Source organism: Hippoglossus stenolepis, chromosome 8 (assembly GCF_022539355.2).
Source record: "Hippoglossus stenolepis isolate QCI-W04-F060 chromosome 8, HSTE1.2, whole genome shotgun sequence".
Classification (NCBI taxonomy): domain Eukaryota; kingdom Metazoa; phylum Chordata; class Actinopteri; order Pleuronectiformes; family Pleuronectidae; genus Hippoglossus; species Hippoglossus stenolepis.
In genome coordinates, this window is record NC_061490.1 from 22,605,817 (window position 1) to 22,631,618 (window position 25,802).

General features: G+C 41.3%; 3 protein-coding genes across 5 annotated transcripts in view; 2 read left to right on the plus strand and 1 right to left on the minus strand.

The window, feature by feature from the left end:
- The first annotated feature begins 7 nt into the window (after positions 1 to 7).
- Positions 8 to 4,479, plus strand: LOC118113832. The gene is made up of 6 exons (XM_047340862.1): positions 8 to 670; positions 1,063 to 1,128; positions 1,529 to 1,729; positions 2,809 to 2,840; positions 3,783 to 3,896; positions 4,453 to 4,479. Exons 1-6 carry the CDS (start codon positions 610 to 612, stop codon positions 4,477 to 4,479), a joined length of 501 nt encoding a protein of 166 aa, XP_047196818.1. The 5' UTR covers positions 8 to 609.
- A 1,248-nt stretch (positions 4,480 to 5,727) lies between these two features.
- On the minus strand, positions 5,728 to 10,009 carry gpatch4 (G patch domain containing 4). The gene is made up of 8 exons (XM_035163858.2): positions 9,825 to 10,009; positions 9,140 to 9,218; positions 8,975 to 9,048; positions 8,799 to 8,891; positions 8,297 to 8,410; positions 7,966 to 8,081; positions 7,472 to 7,522; positions 5,728 to 7,348 (listed from the first exon to the last, which is right to left on the minus strand). The coding sequence occupies exons 2-8, from the start codon at positions 9,216 to 9,218 to the stop codon at positions 6,556 to 6,558; spliced, it is 1,320 nt and encodes a 439-aa protein (XP_035019749.1). The 5' UTR covers positions 9,825 to 10,009; the 3' UTR covers positions 5,728 to 6,555.
- A 2,955-nt stretch (positions 10,010 to 12,964) lies between these two features.
- Positions 12,965 to 25,802, plus strand: part of pear1 (platelet endothelial aggregation receptor 1) — a 46,674-nt gene continuing 33,836 nt past the window's right edge. For 2 of the 3 annotated variants that reach the window (XM_035164436.2, XM_035164438.2), the window contains exon 1: positions 12,965 to 13,185. The gene's annotated coding sequence lies outside the window, so the exon portion shown is untranslated. Of the gene's footprint in view, positions 13,186 to 15,174; positions 15,750 to 25,802 lie in introns of those variants that run through there. The other variant, XM_035164437.2, reaches the window with a different exon arrangement.

Here is a 25,802-nt window from a genome sequence, read left to right on the forward strand (position 1 = left end):
CGACGTGTTGCATGTTGTGCACTTGTCACTCTGGGAGTTTGTGTTTTGCAAACTGCCGTCTGACACAAGTTACTGGTTTTACAGAACTAATGTGTCGAGATGAATTCTGCAAAATCACTGGAGAATGTTACGGTCATTAATATTTGAAGTTCCCCTTTTTTGTGCCAATGTTTTTATATGACTGAATGTCGTATTGTATAATTGTAGAGTTTCCCTGATCTTTCTCACTGCATTAAGGAATGAGGTTGTTTCTTGTCTCTGGATATGAGTATTAAATTATATCATAAACAGTATTGTACACAGTGTGCCCCGAACCATCACGCTTCATATTACAGAGGAGGTGTTAAATACTACTGGAACATGAAATAAGGTCGTTTTCTCACATTCGAGTCTAATCTGTTGTAAACTCAAGTGTTGACACACGACCTCGTGTACTTCCTGACCTGTCGCCACCTCTGAGTGGCGACAGGTCCAGAGCCGAGGTCACAGAACGTGACTACAACAGAGGAAATAATCGGCGATTTTCAAGGTTGTAAGATTCTGAACTCTAAGGGTCACAGTTAAAACATGAGCCTCAGATTCATACACTGATACTGTTGTCGTTTAAGGATGGAGGAAGAACTCCATTATGCGACTGTGGTTTTCAAAAATGGTGGCAGTCCTCAGAAAGGTAAGTGACTCCTATGAAATAAATTACTAGAACAAACCAACTCAATATTTAACCTTATTACTTAACAACAATTATAAATCGTACTTGTTAAATTTCCATGCAATAGATTTAAAACTTAAATATATTTGAAAAAAAAAAAAATCATTTCCTGGAAGTGCTCGGAAAGTGTGTGAATCCCCGGTGTAACTGGAACTTCTTCTCATTCTGTTGTGTCCCTTCGCTGACCACAGCACAGAAACCCTTTCAGACGACACTTCTATTCTTCCATCTGCACTTTATAGTCTTTAAACACATTTAGCAGAAGTGCAGCTTATCCACTTCCTACATGTACAATAGTGTTTTTTATAGGTCTTTCTGATTGGTTCTTGTTTTTGTTTTTTTTAATCAACCAGAAAACGATGAGGACTCTACAATTTATTGTACAATTAAATCTGAAGTTCCTGCAGCGACTGTTGAAAGTAAGTTATCTGAGAAAAGTGCAAATTTGTGAATTTTTCAAATGTGATGTTGTGTCTGAAAATGAAACTAAATTTGCTCCTCCTGAACTTTCTAAAACATTTTCACATCAACCTTGAATGTTTGGGCTTTTGCCGTTTATATCGCTGTGTAACTTTGAATACATAGAGCAAGAATAGGTGTTCAGGGTGGGGGAGTGAGAATGAAAGAGGGAACATTCCCCATAGTCAAAGTTACTGAACCATCAAACACATTTTATTGTAGCTGCTATAAAAATTTGCATGGTGTTGCTTTAAAAAACAATAATATATAGAAGTCATATGGTGTGTCAGAATATACACAGGTCACAGGTATATCCATAATAATGTTGATAAGGAATTGGAATATTTTCACGACCGTCAGTAAAAGCAGCAGGAGGAGCAGCTGGAGGAACAGCAGCTGGAGGAGCAGCAGCTGGAGGAGCAGCAGCTGGAGGAGCAGCAGGTGGAGGAGCAGCAGCTGGAGGAACAGCAGCGGCACACTCTCGGCACTTTGTCCTGCTGCTGGTGTGCTCTGGGATTCTCTGCGTCCTGCTCATGGCGTGCATCGGTGTCATCATCTACAGTGAGTTTGATTTCAACAGACTGAGTTTTTAATGACGCAGCTTACATCACATCTGGGAAACACACAAAAAAGAAGAGATGAGTGAGCTCAGCTTTTTGTGAACTGTATTTTACCATTGACTTTGGATTTGTAATGTTGAAGTGTCCACTTCCTCCTGCACAGTATTTCTAAAGAACACCAAACATCTCTACACGGATTCCTCAGCAGCCATTAGTATCAGTCAATTTTGGTGCACTTACAATTAAAATCAACTTGCAGAGACTTAAAGGTTATTAGTCACAGTTATAATTAATCCCCTTTTGGTTAGAAGTTTCCTGTTTTTAAATATATTAATATTATTTTCAAATTTTCAGTTAAACAGAAACCATGGCTCCTGATCTCGCTCCCTAACCCACTCAAATACAAACTAAAGACGGCCCTCACTCAGTATTAGCAGTTTAAAGTAAAATTGGAAAAAAGGTAATTGACAGATGAATGGGTACAACGTTATATATAATAAATAACATTTATAACATTTTTAAATATCAGATTCGATATCGGCAATTTGTCAATAAATGTCAGGGAGGCCACATTTTCAGAATTTTAAAGTTTAAAATGTTGTTGTCAGTGAGGAGGAAACATTTAAAACCTTATCTGCTGCTGCGTTTCAGGACAATTTGACATGAGAGAGCAGATAGTTGGCTGCGTCTTTAAATCCAGCAACTAAATGTCCAGTTCTTTGAAAAGAAACGAGTTGGAAAGTGAGACATATTGTTTTCAAATAAAGGGTATAATAGGGTATCATAAATAATTGTTATATTAATAATAATAACGATAATTCTTTTATTTGTTTTGATGTTGTTATAGCTTAGCTTATGATGTATTTTGGAGTTGGCTTGATTGTAAGCAAACTCCATGGTGAAATCAAATAAAGAAAATGAGACTGCCACATGACAAAAGCATGGAAATCAATGATGGGTAGGAGATGATTTTTTAAAAAGGTTCAGGAGTAAAGCACGTGGGCCAATGGAAGAGAATATTCCTCCACATGTATCCACTGGACTGACCAGTGCGCCGTCTCTTTCCCACCATCACTGCAGTCTGTGGGGTCATGAAGGCCCAGGAAGCTCGCGTAAAGCGTCATCCACCTCGAGAAGGAAAATCATCAGCTGATGATGAAGAAGAAACAAATCTTGGAGAACGAGACCGAGGTGCTGACCAGAGACAGAGATGATCTCAACAGGACGCTCGGAGTCATCATGACGTTCCAAAACTTCCCAGTCAATAAATTCTGCCCAGACAAGAGTGAGTATATAAAGGGACTGCATTTATTTAGCTCTCTTAACAACCACTCAAAGTGCTTTATATATATTTATATGTACAACCACACAGTGAGTCTAGCTCTAAACTCACAGATATACACTGAGAGTATAGATATATTTGTTTATTTAAGTTAAAAGCTAAAAACTGCAATGCTCATATAATAAAGTGTAAATGTCAGTAGCCGTTGCCAAGCCTCTAAAACTATTGTGTTTAACTATGGCAGCGATTGTAATGTGTCAAACTTAAATTGGTGATATTTAATTTATATTTACTATATATGTTTTTGCTCTTTGGTCTCTTGGATGTAGAAGAAGCTCGTCTGTTCTTACTATGTTTGTGTCTGTGTGGATTTTAAACGGACATTTAGTTCTTAAAATAACATTTCTCGGCTTCTTTCCTGAGTACAGAGTGTCAGCCGTGCGGAAGAGTTGGATTCCGTTCCAGGATCACTGCTACCAGTTTTATGAGCAATCCGCCCCTGGAAGACATGGGATCAAGCACGGACATTTTGTCAAACACTGATGCAGACCTGGTTGTTGTTGACAGTTTACAAGAGCAGGTGAGCTCCATCGCCAAAAAGCCCCAATAACACAGAGTTTTAAATAGATCTTTAAATTACATATCAAACGCTGCATATTCACATTGCAAACAAAATTCAACTGGAAACAATTATGTTTTGTAAAATCAAACATGAGTGAGTTTAATACTTCGATGCTGAGAAGTGTGAAAAGTTTGTGATGATCACTTTCAGGAATTCATCAATAATCACACCAAGTACTACCACGACAAGCATCATGGATACTGGATGGGATTGCGTCAGAATGATGACAAGTGGATCTGGATCAATGGACCAATGAGACTGAGGGTAAGAATTGAATTCCCTCATCTCCTCTGAGCATCTGTCAGGTCTCACATGAGGAGAACACGACCCTGCAGTCAAATAACCAACCAAATAACACACTCGTAGATATCAGTCCTGTGAATGTGCCAGAGTTGTTCCCTCTGAGGTTATGTTTTCACCCATCTGTTTGTGGGTTCGCCTGTTTGTAAGCAAGATTACATAAAAACTACAGGACGGATTTCCACAGAACTTGGCAGAAGGATGTGGGATGAGTGAGGGGAGAACCCCAAAAAACTTTGGTAGGGATCCAGGAATGTTTTCTCACTTTCTTTAACATTGCGAGAGGGCGTTCTTGAACATATTCCTTGACTTCCTGGGGAATACTTAATAAACCGAGGACCGAGTCCTGCAGCCAGCAACTGGTAAAGATCTATTCATGCTGTGACGTATCGGTTCATAAATCAGGTGCAGATTGTCAGAGTACTTGAGTTTTCCTTTTTCCCATTGAGGGCCATTGGAGTTAGTTGGTATGATCTGTAAAGTTATTAGAGGTACTGATGAGCATGTTCTGTGTTTGCAGGTACTGGATGCGGGAGAAAGTTGTTGACGATGATAGATATGCGATGACATTCCCTGGGCATAATGCGACAGCCAGCTGGGGCCCTGCAGAGCGTAAAATGCAGAACAAATTCATCTGTGAGCATGAAGCCCTCATAAGGACTCCAGGCAGTTAGCATATTGGGTTTTCTCGTTCCAAACCTTGCATGCAAATTGAATTTTACAAAACTGTTCCACCAGCGTTTGGAAAATTTAAGTGCACAAGCAAACACACATAAAACAATAATGAAACAACCAAAGGGTGTTCTGCATGCAAGTGTTAATTTTATGCATCTATCATTTTGTGTTAACAAGTAGTGTTTTTTATTAGCTACGATCATTATGGCCAAATATATTTGAATGTGTGAAAAGTGTAAAGATAAGAAACCACAACCTGGTTTCCACTGAAGGTTCAAGATCTGTTGCGATGGAGGTTGGAGATTCGACTCGTCTGTCAATATAATTATCTTTGAATCAAGTCTATTAAATATCAATGACTTTTGCTGAGAGTATATTTTACATTGTAACCAAAAATCTATGTTGTTCAATGTAGAATCACTGATTTAGGATTTGTGTTTTAGGATCTACAGTAAAAATGTGTAAACTGTTGTAACAAATGTTCTGTTCTTGTGTCCGACGTGTTGCATGTTGTGCACTTGTCACTCTGGGAGTTTGTGTTTTGCAAACTGCCGTCTGACACAAGTTACTGGTTTTACAGAACTAATGTGTCGAGATGAATTCTGCACGCTTCATATTACAGAGGTGTTAAATACTACTGGAACATGCCATAAGGTCCTTTTCTCACATTCGAGTCTAATCTGTTGTAAACTCAAGTGTTGACACACGACCTTGTGTACTTCCTGACCTGTCGCAACCTCTGAGTGGTGACAGGTCCAGAGCCGAGGTCACAGAACGTGACTACAACAGAGGAAATAATTGGCGATTTTCAAGGTTGTAAGATTCTGAACTCTAAAGGTCACAGTTAAAACATGAGCCTCAGATTCATATACTGTTGTACTGAGAATATCTTTGGTGCCATTTTAAACTGTGTTCTTCACTGTCAACAAACTGGAGACTTGATATGTGGAATGATGTTTCTACATGTTAAAGAAAACACCCTTTAAGGTTTTCCTGTATTAATATGATTTGTAAGTAAATTTTTTCCTTTTGGAATTGTAACTCCTGCCATTTTGTATTTTTAGAATGGAGAATAAAGAAATATGAAATCTGTAAACCTGAAAGAATCACAGAGACACAGTTTGACGTGACACATCATTCATTTGCATATAAAATCCGAACCTAGTAGTTCATCCTTGTACTCAAATACAGCAGCAGATTTCAGCTCCTTCGTAGAGGAGTTTGTCTGTGGTGCAGAAACAACTCACACACACACACGAAGTCTTCAAGTCATTAAATTCTCAGCTAAAAACACATATTTCCCATGTGGAGGTCAACAAGTGAACCCAAAATACAAATGTAAACATCTGTGATTTCAAGAGTCAGTTTAAAAAAGCTGGGCTGCAGTGTGGAGATCAGCTGAGAGCAGCGACTCGTCAAAACAATGATTAACAGCATTAAATTACATTAATTGATGTCATGTAATTCATTTTTATAAACAACAATCGCAAAAAGCCGGAATTTCCCGTCTCAAAACTGCAATAAATAAATCAACGTGACCCGATTTCCTCACTTGGAATTTTTCAACAAGCTCTTTTAACTACAAAACTTGTTCAGTCGGCACAAGAGGCCCAACAGCTGGAGGTAATCTCATTACTAGAGATGTACTAGAGTACTTGGATACTGCCGGAAACACAGCGCGTCAGGCGACGACGAGCATGTGAATCCCTGTACCGATCTGATACCACGTTTTGTACGTAGAACAGCTTCACGCAGATAAAACTGAACTCTCTTCTTCACCACTCCAGAACAGCAGTTGGGTTGCACTGGCAAGAACTGTTTTTAGAGCAGTGAAGAAGAAGTGATTTCTGGTTATAGCTATATTGCGCTATAAGGGCACTTTAAAGCACTTTGAAGCTGATTAACAGTAATGATCACTCTGTTCATAAACGTCCATGTTTGTCCAGTTCTACTCTTTGCACTTCTTTTTCTTCTTCTTTGGAGCCAGTGCCTCCTCGTTTACTTTGTCATCAACCAGTGGTTTGTCCTTTTTACATTTTGCCCTTTTTTGCTTTACTGTTGATTCTACTTCTGCAACTTCAACTTCCTCTTCCATTAAAACTGCAGCTTTTCTCTTTTTGGTTTTTGGAGCACAGTCCTGGGCCGGCTCTGATTGGCTGGATTCTGTCTCGTTACTCTCCTCTACTTCACTGTGATGTTTGGAAGACGACTTCTTCTTCTTCTTCTTCTTCTTCTTCACTTGAGTGACTGTGTGCAGCTCAGCCGTCTCCTCTGGACTCTCGCTCTCTGCAGCAGGGGAAGTCGTTCTTTCTTCTTCATTCTGCTCCGCTTTATTCTTCTTCTTTTGTTTCCTCTTTGTTTTGTGAGAATGTTCCGTTTCACAGTTTTCTACACAGATCCCATTCTCTGTGGAAACTGCAGTTATTTCTTCATCGGCTTTCTTTTTCTTTTTCTTCTTTTTGGGTTTAACATCCGCTTCGGGACTTTCAGACACCTCGATAACGCTCAGAGTGGAGCTCTTCCTCTTTTTCTTCATCTTCCTGCTCGGAGCATCGTCAGCCGTCTCCTCCGGCCTCTCCACTCGCTCATCAGCGGCCTTGGCGGTCGGTGGAGCTGGTTTACCACAAACCGGCGAGGCAGCAGGTGGTTGGCTCTTCTTGCCATACTTGGCCATGAACTCAGCCTCCTGCTGCTCCAGCCTGGCTAACTTGGCACTCATGGTCAGTCCATGTCTGGCTCCTCTGAAGAGCACAAGCAGAAAAGAGATTTAGATCATGTTGAAATATTACATAGTTCTGTTTTGTGAACACATTGTTTTTTTCTGACCTTCATGACTTAATTTCTGTGTAATAGTATGAACGTACTTGTGAGCCGTGCGTCCTCCACAAGCCTTCATCAGGTCAGCATCAGAGAGCCTGTTGGTATCAATGATTTATTTACATTTTATTACATGATCAAAAACTAGAACCTTCAAGAATTATCAATAAAGTCAAGCAGCAATTAAAAGCTTATTGATTATAAAGAAATGAAACCTGAGAATCCAAGGAGACGGTAAGAAAACACTTGATTTATCATATTATATAATTAATAAATGGCTTATAACACTAGGATTAAGTTGCAATTACAGCAGGGTCCAGACTTTAACAATTAAAACTCAACTTTTGGGAGTTTTAGAACAGATGGCTGTATAAACAACTATTTAAATAAAAAGTAATAATTGAAACCTGACCGATTTATGAGTTGGCCGATAAAAAAAGTGGCAAATATGAGCCTATTACAGACATATTAAAGGGCGACCTAGAGGGAAGCGATCCTAGAAACCTTCCTAGTTTGGACCTGTGTGAGACGAAGGTCTTACTTGGTGGTGCTGGACAGATCCAGTCTCCGGTCGTCCTCCTCGTCTGAGCTGCTGCTGTCGTCCGAGTCCGACGCCTTGGGCTCCGGCTGCTCCTGACCAGACAGCAGAGTGGCCGACTGAGGGAGAAACATCGAAACACATCAAACAGCGTCAAAGTCAGTTCAGAGCAGAATCACGATCTGGCACGAAGCTGTTGTGTGTCCACAGAAAAAGATGAAAACCTTTGTAGGTCCTAAGCAAGTGTCTAATTTAAAGTCTAAAGCTGCTGTGACTGTCTTTGTGATGAAACCAAAACATATTGAATGTGTATAGAAAAGATTAAACAGATTACCTTGACAAAGCATCCATAAAGTTTGTCTTTAGCCAGCCAGGCCTTCCGTGGTTTTTTATTGGAGATCATTCCATCTTCTTCCTCCTCCACCGTTTTCTTCAGTTTAATGCCGTCCTGGATCGTACAGAAAAACAGGAACAGTTCAGCTTCTGTTTAAGACCAAAAACAGCTCACTGACAAGAAGGGGGGGCAAAACAATGTAAACATTTGTGATTTTGTGGGAAAAAATCTGCAATTAAAAAGCCATTTTCATTTCAAAGACCCTGCAAAGAGATGTGCAATCTTTAAAAAGTTTTGAATTTTCTAAAGAAACAAAGAGACTGCTGATGGAGACTTTGGACCCTGGAAAGCACATGTTCTCCTTTCTGTTCATTTCCTTTTTCCCATAATATTATGATTTTATTTCTCATTCAATCACAACTTTATTCTCCAAACATAATGACTTTCTCCAACGTAGTATATAAAGCAGGGGCAGTGTGTGGTCAAGGAAGGTGACACCTACCTGATCAGACTCCACCTGCAGACTGGAGGAGGCCTTATTGAAGACATGATCCCACCAGTGGAAGGAGAACTGCTCTCCTTCCTTGTGGCCGACCTAAAAGACAAGCAACACGTGAATCTACTGACATCATGATTTGATAGATGTGGAACCTGTTGAATACCTTCATGCACACTCACCCCTCCTTTGCCGCACTTCACGTTGACCTTGATGGCTTCACAGATGCCGTTCTCATCTCGGCCGAGTCCTTTACCTGAGGACAGAGAGGACTGAGTGTGAGACATGAGTCTTCCGCCTTGTGGAGGTCGGGTAGTTGCACTAAAAACAGAGCCAACGTTCTTTACCGTGTTCCCAACCGTGACGCAGGAGCTGCTGCTCGGCAAACTTCAATGCCCGACTTTTCTCTGGTACAACTTCTGCCATCTGTGCATGAGACAGTAGAATATTAACCCACTGAATTCTGAAAACTACAGTTTATTTGCTTTGGAGTTTTTTTTATTTCTAGAGCAGTAAATTAGATCGATGTGGAATTTCTGGGGGTTGATTCCCGATACAGATATTAAACATTTCTAATATACAGCCTATAAACATGTATGTCGAATCTTTTAAAAACAATTGGCGTTCATTCCCAGGATGTCATTAACAAATCCATAATTTAAATGTTTACCCATGAACTCTATTCTCACTATAAATAAAAAGACAACAAACACACAGGATACACATTTTAGATAGAGTTTCAAAATAAATGCACATACATAAAACCTGTAGGAATCACGCAGGGTTCATGTCAACCTGTCGATCTGAGGCTTGTTTTTAGAAGCATAGACTTGGTCTGTTTCTTCACGTCATGATCACTGTCGTATTGACTTTATGAGACATGAACTATTAAAGATCCTCCATGAATCTGAATGTTAGCTTGTTAGCATCAGAGGCTCAAACTGGAGGCTCGGCTGCATTAGTCCTGATCTGTCGTCAGCTGAAGGTTTAAATCACAACACTGACACAATCAAAAGGAAAAAGCACATTTACCTCTCGATGTCCTGTTGCTTTAAAACGTCACTGAAATCCACGAGGCTGTAAAAAAATAAAGATTCAAACAGAGAGACAGTTACCGGACATGTGGCTCCGACAGGAAGCTGACATGACACCGGAAACACGTCACCACGGATGGCTTTCTTCTTCTCTGGAGATGTTTCCAGTGAATCGGTAGAACGACCACGTGTTGTTTGGTAAATGATGGTGAATCCAATACAGACACTAAATGTTGTCAAGTTCAAACTTTGGAAAAAGCTCCACAACTTTTCATCTCAACCTTTTCTGGAACTCTAGATTTGAAAATATCAGATTGAAGTCAATAAGAAAAACAAAGTTCCATTCAAAATTATACATTTGATTTAATCTGTGAATCAGGCGCTTTCTACTTGTATATTTTTACAATAATGAAACAGATACTATTTATCTTGTATTTTTTTTTATCCCTATTTATTAAATTATTTTGGTTGGATATATAATAATTCTTTGAGAAATTGACTGGTTCAGTTATTTTAGAAAAATGACACATTGCATGTTTTACAATGACACTGAACCTTTTCATTCTATATGAGAAACAACCTTTTTTATATTTCAAAGTGCTGCAGAATATTTCTTTATTAATGTAATGTATGTAATATTTTGTGTGTTTATTTATTTTTCCTTTGTTACCTAATGAAGTAGTTGGGTCTGTTGATAAAGTTGTGATTATATATGGAACCATCTGATTTGGTATTGTTCAGTTTAATAATACAGGCCAACAGCTGGACTACTCAGACTGATGTAAAATCTGAAAATAAGTGTTTTTTTGGTTTAATTTATTTTCTATTTAGAAAGTTAAAAACGGATCCATATGAAACTGACCAGTACAGACATTGAGCTCCCATTGGGCCACAGGGCAGAAACATGTTGGGCCCTACTGCAGCTTTGGGCTCTTATAAGACAAAACACAAGTACGCCAGAAGGGGGCAGTGATCTCACACCATGCAGACAAATTAAATCTATACGTTCTTGTCTCAAAAAGCATCTCAGGCGCTAATATTAAAACCAATAAAAATGTGTTTCTGAAAGAAATGTTATGAGCAACATGCAATAATTCCTGTGAATTATAGAAAAATGTTTTAGATCTGCATGAAGAACCAAAGCTGCTCTAATGGCTGATCACAACATGTCAGATTCATAATTCAAAGAAGGTTTTGTTATTATTCAGGATCTGCCTTCATGAGGTTCTCGGTCGAAAACTTGAGTTATTCTCGTACTTTGCTGAAAACAGATTTAAGCTTTATTCTTTCCAAACAATGACGATACAGATGCAGAAACAGATGTGATATCACCTCTGTCCTTTAAATGTTTCACCCTCAAAGACGATTCAAGTTTTCAACCTTTTAGTCCGACAGCAGTTTCTCCCAAAATCTCTTTAAAACAATGATTCGTTTTGATTTGTTAATCTGTTTGCCTGACATTTAATTTCTCAACCCAACGTTACACTTTTTAATAATAGTTAGTCAGGATTGTTCTCTTTCAAAACCTCTTTGGACATTAATTTAGGAGTAAACGTTACGGAAGAGTATCAGGATCAGGAATAAGAGAAAAAGCGAGAGGAGGAGTATTGTTTTTCCTTTTTCGTTTCCAGAATACAGTCAAAATGTCAAGAATAAAGTCAAACTAAATCTGAGGAAGATTCATTTTTTGCATTTTGTGAATAAAGTTCAAATGTTTTTGACAGCTGTGAGCTGCCAGTGTTCTTTCCAAGTTTGTGTGGTTTCTCTTTCTGAGCTGTATATTGAAAGTATATAAAGATGGACGACATGTCTCTTCTTCCTCCCACTGTGCGATCTTTGCCAGGGCCAGAGTCTGCATAGTAGCTATCGGGGGAAGGAGCTGTGGTAGCGTCGAAGAAAACAATCATCAGCGTGATGAAAAGTACCTAAAATGACACCATCTTTGAGAAGATATCATTTAGCGTGTATTTTGACTTTTTAGTTTGGTGCATGTCCCATCTGCAAACATGGAGGAGGCAGGATTTATGAACTATACTGCAGCCAGCCACCAGGGGGCGATTCCAACATTTTGGCCTAACTTCTATGGAGCTCCTTCTTTTTTTCAAGGACTCACTTAATTCTTGAAAAGTCAAGTTTATTCTCTACATCTCAACTTAATTCTCCTAATGCAAAATGGACAAAACACCTTCCTCTTCTCATTTGTTTCCTCGTGCCTGGTCATAAAACTACTGCGTCCATAAAACTGACACTAACCTGATGACACCCCCCACTCTGCTGCTGGTCCCAGTATCACCCACTGGCTTCATTTCCCCCTGCTCTTGGTTTCCATCCTGTTTGTGCCACCAGGCCTCCGTCCATGAATTGTTTATCTGTGTCAGTCCCCAGCAGGGGAGGGAAGCACCCCCGCACAGGCTGGTCATCATGGATGACAGTGTTCGGCCAGACGCCCCCTGCAAACACAGACTGACACAAAAGTATGTGGACACTTTGGCCTCCAAGCATAAATCCAGGTGTGTATAGACGTAACGTTATCAGGGTTTGGTGAAGAACAACTAGTCTGACCTGCACAGAACTGTGACCTCAACTCATCCATCACTTTTAGGGAGGAACTGAAAATCAGCTGTGAGTCAGTTTGTCCGAATGGAAGTGAAAAGCTGCAGCCAGAATCTAAAAATCTGTTCAAAGGGACCAAACCAGAGGAGGTGACCAGCGGCTTGACATTTAAAACGACAAGTTCAACAAGCGTAGATGAGTTTAAGGTTGTGTTTCCATTGACAACAGGAAAATAAACAATAACAACAAACAGATGTTGATCAATATTTTTGAACTTTAAAATTATCTATCTGTCTGTCTGTCTGTCTGTCAGTCATCTTATGGAGATGAAATGAGTAACACACACACACACACACACACACACACACACAGTTCTGCAGGACTGCTCAAGACAAAACCACACCCTCAGTCTCTATCTCCCCCAAACCTCCTCTCTGCCCTATCCCTCCTTTTTCCTCCCCTCCTCCCTCCACCCTCCTCTTCCTCATCCCTCTCCTCCTCCTCCTCCTCTCCCCCTTTCTCCTCCTCCTCCTCTCTCTCTCCCTCCTCCACAGTCCCTGCTGTCACACTTTTTCCACTTTCCTTGGCTCCACTTCAGGACCCTCCCCCGTTGGATGCGACTCGTCTCTCTCTCTCTTTCTCTCTCTCTCTCTCCGCACGCTTCTCATTGTTTTCCACCGCTTCGAGTGTCGGGAGTTTTTGAAAACAATCTTGTCTTTTCTCTTCCTCTCACCTTCGTCCATGGAAGTTGGGGTCAAAGTGAAATATTAGAGGGACAGAAAGGATCCCGGAGTCGCTGGTGGCCGGTGAGTGAAACTGTTGCTTGGCTGTTTGAAAACAACAAGCAGAAGGTTTTGTGATTAGTTTGAAAGATGTTTTTATTCGTGACAGTTACGACGGAACATGTGTTTAGTTCATATAGACTCGACTGATACATTCTGATGTGTGGGATTGGGACATAATGGAAAATAACAGCGGAGCAGCTCAGTCCCTAAAATGGTGAAAGCTCATTAGATCATTGTCTGCGGACTATAGAGAGACTAACTGTGTCAAGTCTTCTATTCAAATGTTAGTTTCATCATCTCAGTTACTTAATTAACCCGGACTTAAAAAGTCAAAATGCACAAATTCTTGCTCTATCTGTTTCTGGCATTAGTACCAATCTTAAAAAAAAATACGTAACTTCACTGCAAGTCAGAATATGGAAAGAAAAAAGATGCACTGTTGAAGTGTTAAGTAGAAAATACTGACGCATCAAATGAATGCATATGTAAAAATTACATAATAGATCCATCTATTGATCTAAAATCTAAAATCTAAACATTTACCTTGAAGTAGTTTAGTGCTTTTATATCTCAGCACGAAGTTATTCAGTATGTTCAGTTTGTAGAAATGCCAATTTAATGCTGTTAGAATATATATGTCAGAGTATGATAATATTGTTTTACTGACCCATAAGGTGTAAACAGAGACAGACAAATTTAACCACATTATATTTATTTTAGACAAAAACATGTTGTTCCAGTATTTAAAATCTTGGTTTGCACTGTTAGCTGTTACTTAAGCTGTCAAATAAATGGAAATAAAAGTATTAAGTAGCTTAAGATAGAAATACTCAAGTAAACAAAACCTACAAAATAAGTACAGCACTTGAGTAAATGTACGTGGTTACATTTCACCAATGCCTGTGAAAGAGTGTTTATCACAGCAGTTTGGTGTTTAGTTCTTCATTGATGCTTTATGTGCTTTATGTGAATGGACCTGTAGCAAACACACAGTAACAATGAAACCATACCAACAAGTGAACAGATCAGTCAGTGTCATCCAGCACTGAGGGAATCAAACCACTTTCTCAGGTGATCACGTGGCCGGACCACCTTGTGCTGCCACTTTACGCGCTTTCCGTTCTTTTTCCTGTCTGTTCTTCATCAGTGTCTCTGCTTTGAAAACCTTATCTATCCTGAGAGTGTGACTCAGAGAAGCTGCTCTGGCACGTCTCCTCTATCGATTCATGGCAGAGGAAGTTGCTGTGAGTGGGTCTGCTAATGTTTCCTCAGCGCTCTGTCTCCTCCTTCTCCTCGTCCTCGGCCTCTGTTGCGTTTGATTCTCATTAAGTCCCTGAGACTTCATCCAAAACTTCTGGCTCCGGCTCCGGGTCTGCGTGCCGGGGTCTCTGAGGAGCCGTGACTCAAGCCAGTGAAACGTGGCCTCGAGGTGGCTGCTCCTCATGTGACCGAGTGACATCCTGTGAGTGATGGCGTGACTCAACGCTCATGTCCTGTAGATGAAGTTAATCAGATGAAGCAGATTGAGATGGAGAGTGTTTTTTATTCTCTGCAGAGGGTCGTTCGTTCCTCTGGGCCTGGTTAGTGCACATTCAAAGGGGGAGTGTCTCTGATGCGTAGTTTAAAAAGAAATACGATACACTGAAGATGCTTTCATGCACTAATTGTGGCCTCGTTTCATCTAAAGTGATGGATTATTTGCAGAAGAGATCTGCAGAGATTTGACATATCATACGTCAAGCAGCAGCACCGAGCTGAAGACAAACTGCTGCACTTAACGAGCGTGCTCATAGTCACTCTTTGGCCGACGTTTTTACGGTCGTGCTCCTCTGTAAGTTTAACGCTATAAGATGATAAACTGCTGTACATGGAAGCATACTGTTTTGGAAACAAACTGCTCATTTATTTCCCTCCGCAGAGCCGTAAAATCCCTGTTTGAATTCAGCCTTTTTTGCACTTTTTTTGCACTTATTATCCACGACTTGTGAATGGAAGCCTTTTGATTAAGGAGACCTTGGCACCGCTCTCAGTGTCTGTGAGGAAGACACGATATGATTAACTATCAGAGTAAATCTCAGCCACCTGGTCTGGATCTGACCTCGCGTCTGCTCTGGCAACCAGAAATCCCCAGGAAGTCTCCCTGACTGCAGACTTCACTTTGTCCTCCAAGTTTTCCTAAAAGCCCTTTGCCACTTTTTATCCTTGCACATATAGTTTTAATGAACTGAACTCTGTCTGTAAAGTAGCACAGCGTTGCCTCTCTGAAGTGGAACCATCTTTGTTTTTCTTCAGTGTCCTCATATGAGATCCTCATTAGTGGAAAAAAATACCATCCGCCCCTCGAAAATGTGTCTGGCCTCCTCCAGACTGTTTCAGCTATCAGTGGTTTAATGGTGACCCATTTTTTACGTCTGCCTGAGCAACAAAACCGTCTCCTGACAGCTGGAGATCTGGCTGACTTAACATCTGTTTGTCCAGGAGAGGGAGAGGGAGAGGGCGAGCAATCGGATATGTTTTGGTTGGAGATGACACCGACCAGAGTCCCAAAGAGATGAGGTAGAAATAGAACAGAAGAAGTGACTGAGGTAAGATTCATTAGAGTTCATTTGATCCCCCGGCGCCTGGAGTTTGAAATGTATTGTTGTACCGTGCATGGTCCCCAGAGTGTCTGCACGTTGTCTTCTGAAAAGCCACAACTTCTCTCGACATGTTTATACGCATGGCCACACACCATTTGTGTTTCATTGAAGTCAGATCACAGCCTGACGTCTTTGTATTCAAAGCATATAGAGTTTACTGTGTTCATTTAAAATCTGCAAATAGTTAGTGATGCAGCCAGTTAGTATTGTTAGGGATTTGCATTTTATTCCGATAACTTGCTATAAAACGGGGTGAAATGTCTGATTGGCAGCTGGGACTGACTCCTGATTGGTCGAGCACATGTGTCCACGGGACCTCAATGCCGGCATCGCCTCTGTGCCAACTCCATAGCTCCAAATAACGTCATCAGCTCAAGATGGCAGCGTTTATATCGGGGATATTTTGGCTTCATTTCTGGATAATGGAGATGTGTCGTTCCTTGGTGGCTGTGGACTCTTCATCTCATTTGTTTGTTTTCTTTTTGCTATGGCGACTTTTGGAGTCAAATATGAATCGCTGTGCTAATTCTACATTTCACTTTTTTTGTCAAGCAACGTGGGTGAAACTATTTTCAATCAGGTTGTCCATTGATTATTTGTACAGCAGCAACTGAACAGCACTAAACAGAAGAAAAACTACTAAAACACATAAAACACATAGCAGCAAGCAACAAACAAAACACTATTGAACTGAAAAGTCAATAGCCAACATAAAGCAGGAAAGTTTACTTGTATTTATTTGTAGTATGTTTCTTAATGTCACTGTAAATTCTGTTTGTTCGTCCCACGCTCTCATTCCTACGCATCAGAGACAGGGATTACGTGTTGAAAGTCAAATAGATGTAAAAAAAAACTAACTCCTCGAGCCTCTATTTTGATGTAAAAATAGTTTTCATGAAAAAGACAAAGAGCACATGGAATTCAAAGGAAGGTGACACGCGTTGAATATTCCTACCACGGGCTTACATAAGCCTTTCAACTCCATATGCTCTGCAGCCGTGCAAATAATCTGGAGCAGATTGGACTGCAGGCCTCCAGCTCGGGGGGTTTGGGTCGCTCGGCTCTGGCTGTGGAACATGTACAGTTTCATTGGGCTTCGGCTCAAATAACCAATCATTAAAAAAGCAGAGGTCGGGGGGTTTGGAGCTGCAACGGGAGGAGGAGCCAGCGGCAGCTCGATGGAGTTGACCACAGACTACTTGTACTGTGGTGAGGGTCTTTCCTGAAGTTGCTTATGTTGGTGGTTGGTGTTTTGGGGGCGGTGGGTGGGTGGAGCAGCCGAGGAGACATTGTTCATTAAGACTTCTGGGGCTCTCGCTGTTGTCTCGCTGTGGCGTCTCTGCAGGATGACTGGAACCAAGTGAAACCCGAGATGTAGAAGTAGAAGAAATACAGCACCAGATTCAAGGCCCAGGGGTGGGGGTTGGGGGGGTGGGGGGTCTCGCTGTTTGTTTCCATCTGGGTGATGAAGATGGAGTTGTGTTAATGTTGTTGTTTGTTTTTAAAGTGTAATCTGTTGTGCTCATGTCATCCATGAGAAGAAAAAGGAGTTGACCGTGCAGGACGATAGGTTTGCATGTGAAAAACAAACGTCCTTTATGTCATGCTTGGCACCGCTCGGACGTGAACTGCTAGAACACTTGATGTTTTTCTTGAGCTCGAGCTCAGACCCACTCCACCAGCTGTGTGGAGCTGTGACTCCCAGTTCCTCCATCTTGCTTTTTATGGAGAGGACTTATTTTCTTTTTCTTCCCCCCTCCTCCTCTTTGTTTTCCGTCTTTTCCAGGCCACTTCTGAAAGACAAACCTAGTCTCAGGAAAAGGCAAGAGGACAGATTATCACCATTTGTCAGGGATGCCATTACTCAAAACAGCACAAGCTCTGCCTGGTGAAAAAGGCGTCTTTGTAGGACATAGAAGCCAAACGGGATTTGCTTATGGAAAACTGTGGGAGCAGAAGAGCCAGTGTAGGTACGACGCCGGCGTTCAAGGTCTTTTTCCTTTTGCAAACCTGTTTTCTTTAACTCCCAACTCACATCTGTTTACATGACAAAAGGAAGCCAACGTGGTGATGTAGACCTGGATGTACATGCAAGATGTTTCCTATCAGCTTCCTATTGTTTGTCCCAGTTTTCATTCCCCTGGTGCTCTGCAGCGATGATTGAAGACAGAGAGGAGAGCGTGGATCTGAGGAACAGTGGCGACAGGGATTGATTTCGCTGCAACATTTAAGTGCCCCATAGGAGAAAAAACCCAAAAGAACAGCAGCTAAAGAGATGACAGTGTTAGTTATAGACAGGAGATAATGAACCAGGGAGTTGTGGTCAATTAAACAGTAACGAGACCGGCATGTTATCTTGAAAGACGCTGTCAATAAAGTGCTGACGAGATACTCTGTGGTAACTTTTGCTTGTGCGACGTGTGAACCGCAGAACTGCACACTTGCTTATTAATTGGTAAATAGCTGAAACTAATTTGCAGCATTTTTTTAAAAGCCTCAGAAAATCCTCTTCTGCGGCTCGTAGACAATCTGCTGAGTTTCCCGCTGCTTCTGTTTGCCCGCGTGCAAAAACAGTTTTCCCTGCACTTGTTTTCCTCGACTTGTGAACATCAAATTCAGACACACTGACAGACCGCTGGACGCCTCCCTCCCTCCCCACTACCACCGGCAGCGTCTGCCCTCCCACTGTGCTGCCCAGGATGTCCTGTGTGGTGTCTTGTGTCTGGCTCTCGTCTCCTCTTTGCCCCGGCGTCTTCCTGTTGTGTTGGACAGACATGCAGGTGTCATACCAAAAAAGTCCCTGGAGAACAAAAACGCGTTGCACAACACACACAACGATGCCTGGCGTTAAAACCAGGGCACATTCTGTCCAGCCGACTTTCATCTTTTACAGGCCACAAGGACGTCCAACAAAGTGAACTAATGGCACCGCCTGCAGGGATTGAAACCGCTCGGGTCTAGTGGCACTGCTGGGAAAAGCGCTGGGAATCAGACTAAGTAAAGGAACATCTCCGAGGGTTCACCTTCGGGCTAGCACACGTGGCTGGAGTTTTTTGAGCGAAGAAAATAAGGCTTTAACTTCCATATGCCTGCAGGATGAGGCCCATCTGGAGAGGAGGAGAGAGAAGGAGCTTTTTGGTCGTCTATGTGTAAAAAAAAAGAAAATGATCACGTTAATAAGTTGCAGGTTTCCACCTTGTCCTCCAGAAAGGCAGGACACCATGTGCCAGAGGAAGCCTGTAAATCAGAGTGGTTTAACTTTGAGGAATTTACAGGCCCAGGCTGGACTTCCTGGAAAAAAAGAGCCAATCGAGATAATAACTGATAACTGTTGGAGTGAGTTCTATCTGTCTCAGTGATACTGTCCTGCTGCTGCTGCTGCTGCTGCTGCTGCTGCTTGTGTTTACGTTCTGCTAAACCTTTCCTGGTTATCTCGGCCCCTGTGTTACTGGAAGACATTTGACCACAGGGCACTAACTGAAATGCACATCTGTCTCCCAGTTGCATGTAGCACCCTGCACGCAGAAACACTTAAATCACCCAGGTGTCGCACTGTTTTTCTCGGGGAAAGAAACGGGACTTTGGGTTAATCCTAATGGCAGAAAAACATCGTCAACAGCAACAGGACATAAAAAATAAAAAAAAAGTCCACTCCAGCTGAAATGGTTTCCAGCTCTGTGTCATAGCAGCTGCGAGGAGAAAAAAACAAAGCTGCCATCCAGTCGCATTAGAAGTGTTGTCTTAATCGAATCCAGATGCCGTGCGGTGAAACTCAGTTACTGTAAATTGCTCTGTTCTTCATGCAGCCACGACTTAAAGACTTACATTAAAGCTCTTGCACAGGAACATTATCTGCAGTATGAATATGAAATATATGTCGTCCTTCACCCTCGTGTCACAGTGAAGGATGATGCTTCCTGTGATATTGTTCAGACGCTGCAGGCAGACTGGGGTCCATATAATCCTGTCGTTTGCCACAGACCTCACAGGCAGCTCATATTTTATCAAACATACCAACCAAACAGTGCGTTTTCACACAGCAGGGCTCGGTTAATGCAGAAAAGAGCAACAAACCGTAATTCTCTCGGAGAAAATGAGCCTTCTAGTTAAGAGCAGGTTTAAATTAAGTCTGTAGACGCCGTAGCTCATTCAGCTTCTGTGTTCACAGTTGTTTTTTGCCGAAAGCAGATGGGGTTTGAGTTCACACCTCGCTGACAGAGTTTGGACAACAGCCCCCCCCCCGACCATCAGGGTCACGACCACAAGAGTAAGCAATCTGCACGCTCAGCAGCCAAAACAAAAGTTATAATGGAAAGAGAAGAAAGCTGCACGTGTGCGGAACAGACAAAGTCTGTGTTCGCACATCTGTGTTTATGTCCATGTTCGATACACAGTTCTGTGATGACTTGGCACTTTTGGCCGCCTGCAGTGTTTCAGCGTTTCCCTTTAGTGGCATCTGTCTGATCGCCTGTTTCCCCTCGTAAGAAAGTACGAGTCAAACAAGTGATCGGAGAAGTGCACGGCAGCGATCAACCAGCCTGCGAGGAGTGGACTGTAAAAATTACAAACTGTAGGAGATTCCCAGTGGTTTTGCATATGTCACCACTCGTAAAGGACATCCAGATGTGCACAAAGAACACGATGACACTCTGGTTATTATTTATATATGAGTCTTTGCACCGTGAATATTTAATTATAGTGTGACTAAACTGTCATGGATTGGCTGAAAAGACTGAAATCCACTTGTAAGTTCTTCTTTTAACACTTTGACTTCTTGTTGTGGTCATAATTTCATTGCTCCCTGAAGATGTACATATTTAAAACAGCTTACATATATTGTATATACATTCAAATGCTCTAATGTTCAGAAAACACATCACTTTCCTCAAACTGTCCATCGCTGCAGCTCCTCTGTTCAGCCTCTGTCTCAAACACTTGGTTTTAGCTCCTGTCTCTGTTTTCTGTGGGGGAGAAAGTTCCCTTAACCACAGACTTTGGGCTTTTAAACCTTGCAGAACTTTTAAACCTCACAAAAAACACACCAGAGGAAAGAAAATCTGAAAATGTGAAATATGCCTCCTATAATTACTCTATCAAGGAAAGCTAAATACTTTCAGGAAACAGTGAGACACCGTGTTGTTACTCAAACAGTAGTAAACTGTGAGCTTGTTGTTGGTTGTGGTTTGATAACTGATGCTCTATTGAGTCGTATCGCCTGCAGGGACAGTGTGTGTCGACAAAAATAAACTACAACTCCTATGTTGTAACCCAGTGTGGCTCATTGATGTGTTTTAATGGTTTCAGTGGAGCTCACAGAGCGATCAGCTGCACCAGTCCACACTTGTAAGTTGGATAAATTGAATTTCATGGAATTTAGCTCAGACACAGAAATGTTCTGCAAACTGCTCACATTCAACACTGGTAAAATATCCATTCTCTGATACAGCTGAAAGGAATATTTGTTACCATACAGTAATAATATTCATAATTATTATTATTTTAATTCATTGAATCTTGATCATAAGCCAGATTTGCACCACATTCCACCTGTTCATAGCTATTTGCACTCTACATGTCTTTTTTCCATAAAGATCTCTGCATTATTAATTGAGAAATTACAAAAAAAAAACCTTCTTCATCTCACAATGTTAAAGAAAGTTAAAAAAGAAATTCCTGGATCCGTCCGATTAATTGAATCTGCCATTCAACCTTGACCCACACACCAAGTTTCAAGAAAATCAGTCACTAGAGTTCAAACCTCCACCAAAGCCCGACAGTCCCATTAAATTCAATCAAGCTGCTGCAAATCACGTAGATATCAGTTCTCTGAATCGGGCTCATTTAATCAAGATCCATGAATTATTCTCCAGGAAATTAGTAAATCTTGTGATGTTAATAAAAGTCAAAACAAATTCGTGGATCTGTCCCTTTGTCCAAATATTAATGGTTTCTTGTCACATCCTTTTACGAATAAATGTGGTTCTGTAGTTTTGTGTAATAATTAAATAAAGACAATAATAATGAAGAAGTGATAAACCACAGGTCCAGGTTCCGTTCATGTTGTTATTTTGGGGGTTTGGGACGTTACTGTCGCTGCTTATCAACTTTACACGACCTCACTGCAAACAGAGTTTTTTCTACACGAGGGATGTTATGTTATTTATACTAATTATGATAAAATGAGCCGAGTATCCCTGCAGTGACCCCCCCCCACACACACTTTATTAATTTGGCAGCAAACAGCCGAGACATTGTCCATCATTGGCCAAGTCCACATCAAAGGAGAAGAGACTGAACCAAGACAACAAACCGTCTTTCATTGAATCAATAGTTTGATATAATTACCGACTCTTTTCCCTCTGAACAAAGGAGCGATTCTTCTCCGAGGCAACATGAGCATCAACAGATTGTTCAGAGTTCACTGGAAGCCGCCGCTTCTTCTCTTAAGCTCCTCTTGACCCCGTGGCCTGTTCTGTGTATTCTCTGCGTCTTAATGAATATGGATGAATAAGCGTCGGCACTCTGCTAAGTTTTATCTCGGGAAGATCAGCTGAAGTCACAGCGGATAAAACCGCGTTTTCCCATAACTTTCTGACCCTGGAAGATCAGCCCAGAAATAATTTGTTGTTTTGAGGGGCGATATCAAGCGAAGAGAAAGACGGTTTGATTAAAAGAAATTAGTTTTTGCATGGTGGGAAAATGATCATGAGAATGTCGCTCTGACATGTAAAAAGAATGAGGATCAAAATATGGGATTAAACGTTGGAGGACGGAGAGCAGGGTCAGGGAGATGTCACCGTGCAGCTGCAGCTCTGTCGGAAACTGGGTTTCCACACATTTTTACACGTGAACTGTCAAAGAAAGTCGATTTATTTTGAATTTTACCAACTTTTTGGTTTAGAAATATATATTTGGTTAGTGCACTGAATAAATAAAATAAATCAATCGTGCTAAGATGTGTTAGAAAAGTTGAAAATTAAAGATTATTGACGGTTCTTTGTCTTTCGTTTTTTAATATTTAAATATGTTTTCGGACTGTTCCGACTAAACAAGACATTTGACGTCATGTTCTTCTTTGTGATACTGAGATTAACTTTCTTTTTACCGTTATGTTGTTTATAAAAATAAACGTAGCCCTGTAGGAATCTTTGGTCACACTGCAGATATTTTATTTCATAAAAGACCTTCACATGTGATCCAGCTTATAGAATCATGATGACAGATCACATTGATTAATGGAAGACTCCATGTAAATAGTGCTTTTCTAGTCTTAACAAACGCTTTACACTACAAGTCACATTCAGCCATTCATCCTTCTATAGATACACATTATTCAAACTCTGTCGGAGCAGCAGCCAGAGGCAGCTTAGGGTTCAGCATTTGGCCAAAGGACACTTCGGCATGCGGACTAGGATTCAACCACAGACCTTCTGATCAGCTCCACAATTGTTTATTGTGTGGTTGTGTGTGTTTTTTTATTTCTGACTACTGGCGTTTCATTCCCCATTGAGTGAGATTTTAGATAGTTCAGGAAATTCGATTTGCACATTTATGTCGCCCTCACGGTGATTTGTAGTAAGTCTGATCAGCCTTTTCGTCTAGCGCCACCATCAGGTCAGAAAGGTCCAATTTGTTCATTATGAACATTGGAACACTTCTGACATCCCCAGTGGCCTCAACCGTACTTCATGTTTAGTGCATAAAGAATAAATCTGCTTTATTACAATTTGGGACTTATTTTCTTCGGGAGTTTTCACACCTGACAGGTTCCGAGGTTCAGGTCTTTGTTCCATTGTTTCCATTTGATCCAGTTAGTTCTGGTTTCACACTGCGTCCTGTCCTCGTTATCACCTACTGCGTCTACCCTATATGTGACAGTTATGGTTTGTAGACGGGGGCGTCTGACATCAATCATGTGCACAGAAAGAAAAGTAGTCCAGAGAAAATTAATGAATGGACGCCAAGTGAGCCACTTTCTTTTTCTTCTTCTATTGTTTAATTGAGTCCCAACTTCCCGAAATTTGTCCGAAAGCGTTTTCACAGTGCAAACAAACCAAACCTTTCTTTTGGTCGGACTGAATTTTTCTTTCCCTCTTGTTTCTTTGGCTCAGACTAAACTGAAAAAGTCTGAAGGTCTCGACCAAACAAGATCAGTGGGACAGAAACCTTAGTTCTGACTGTTGTCTCAATCATCCTCTGAGATCTGAGGACACACAGGATTCGGGTCTGGCCACATTACAGGATGAAAAACCACTTTATTTGGAGACGAAGCTGTATTTGATATTTGTTGGTGCTGACATGCTGAGATTTTTTTAAAACTCCAGTCATGTTCCTTACGAGCTGCAGGCGTCTCATGTTGTGGACGGAGAGGTTTCTTCGCCTGTGATCTTACTGCGAGACTTTACAATGCAGAGCCATGTTTTTTGGTCACAGTTTGTGGAGAGGCTGTGTTATTTTTTACAAGGACTCCTTGTGTCTCTGCACCAGTGTGATCCACAGAGCATTACAGCACATATAATTACAGCGCTGCATGGTCATGTCGCTCTGAAACCTCAGCCCGGGCCTCCATTTTGGTTTTCCACCATTTCACTCACTAAAGTTTGAATAAAAACGTCGTTAAAGCAGACGGACGTGTTTTTTAATCCAAGGTGCGTAAGTCTGTGTTTGTGTTTATTCTGCTCCGCTGAGGTGACGCGGTGTATGTTAGTGTCTCACAGTTTACGTTTGTTTTCGCGGCCCCCTCGGCTTTCCCTGACCAACGAAGCCACAGTCACCCTGCCTGTGGTTTCGGTCTGGAGTGTGGAGGAGCAGGCGGCAGTTTGCACTGTGGGTCTGCGTACGCGAGCGCACGAGTCGAGCGAAGGACTCCAGCTGGCACAGAGCCCCGGCGCAACAAAAGAAAAAGAGAGGATTTCAGTGCGAACCGCATTAGATCGCACACATCTGCAAAATGTAAACAGCTCATGAACAAAGAAAAAACAGGATTATTTATTTGATCAATGTCCCCAAAGAGTTCAGCTTGGGCATTTGTTTTATTTATTACGTTTAACACACTTTATTTCCTGTGCAAGTTGTGTCACATTAAATATTTGGTCAAAGGGATCCATGTGTGAAATGCGTGGTGGTCAGTGTTGATATTGCGCCGCCACAATCAAATCAGGGTAAAGGAAACACTGAGGAGTGGAAAAACATTTCTGGTTTATGATGAAATGTCAAATGTTGGTGGTTAAACAGACTGAATATAAAAGATGGACGACATCATGGCTCGTTAAAAGTGAAGCCAAAGCATCTCCATCACCCCCCTTCTTAATAAAAACAGGGGTTAGAGAAATTTACTATAGATAATTCTAGTATTTCAAAACAGAAACATATTAAATTCCAAGTTCTGTCTGTGTTGTTGCCGTTATTTCTGGATACAGAGAGAAAACAACTCGATAATCAGCCTCGGCTCCGCGTTGAGCTCATGTTCACGTCCTCATGTGGTCCGAAAAACAACAGCGCTGCCACGGCAACCTTATCACCGCAGCCACAGTTATCCACGGGCTCTGCTCTCCATCACCGTGTCGCAGAGGCTGTGACATCAGCCCCAGTGCCTCACTGACCTCACTCGTCAAGACAAGCTCCAACACAAACAGGCTTTGTCTCACACACGCACACACACACACACACACACACACACACACACACACACACACACCAGTTTATCTATCGCCATCTATCTCACTGAAACAACAGGAAAAGGTGTGGTCATCACATCTTGCATCCACTCGGCTGAAAAGAGGAGCTGCAGCAATATGAGGACAGTGATGCGTTATCTCAACATTACATCATATAAACCTTTTTGAGTAATAACCCAAAGTAAAATTAATGACCAGAATATGGCCTTTACACAGTTGTTTTTTTTAATGATGTACGGCTGCAACTAATGATTATATTGATTATCAATTACTCTGCTATTTATTTTCAGGACTTTTGGCTGGATTGATTCGTTTATAAAAC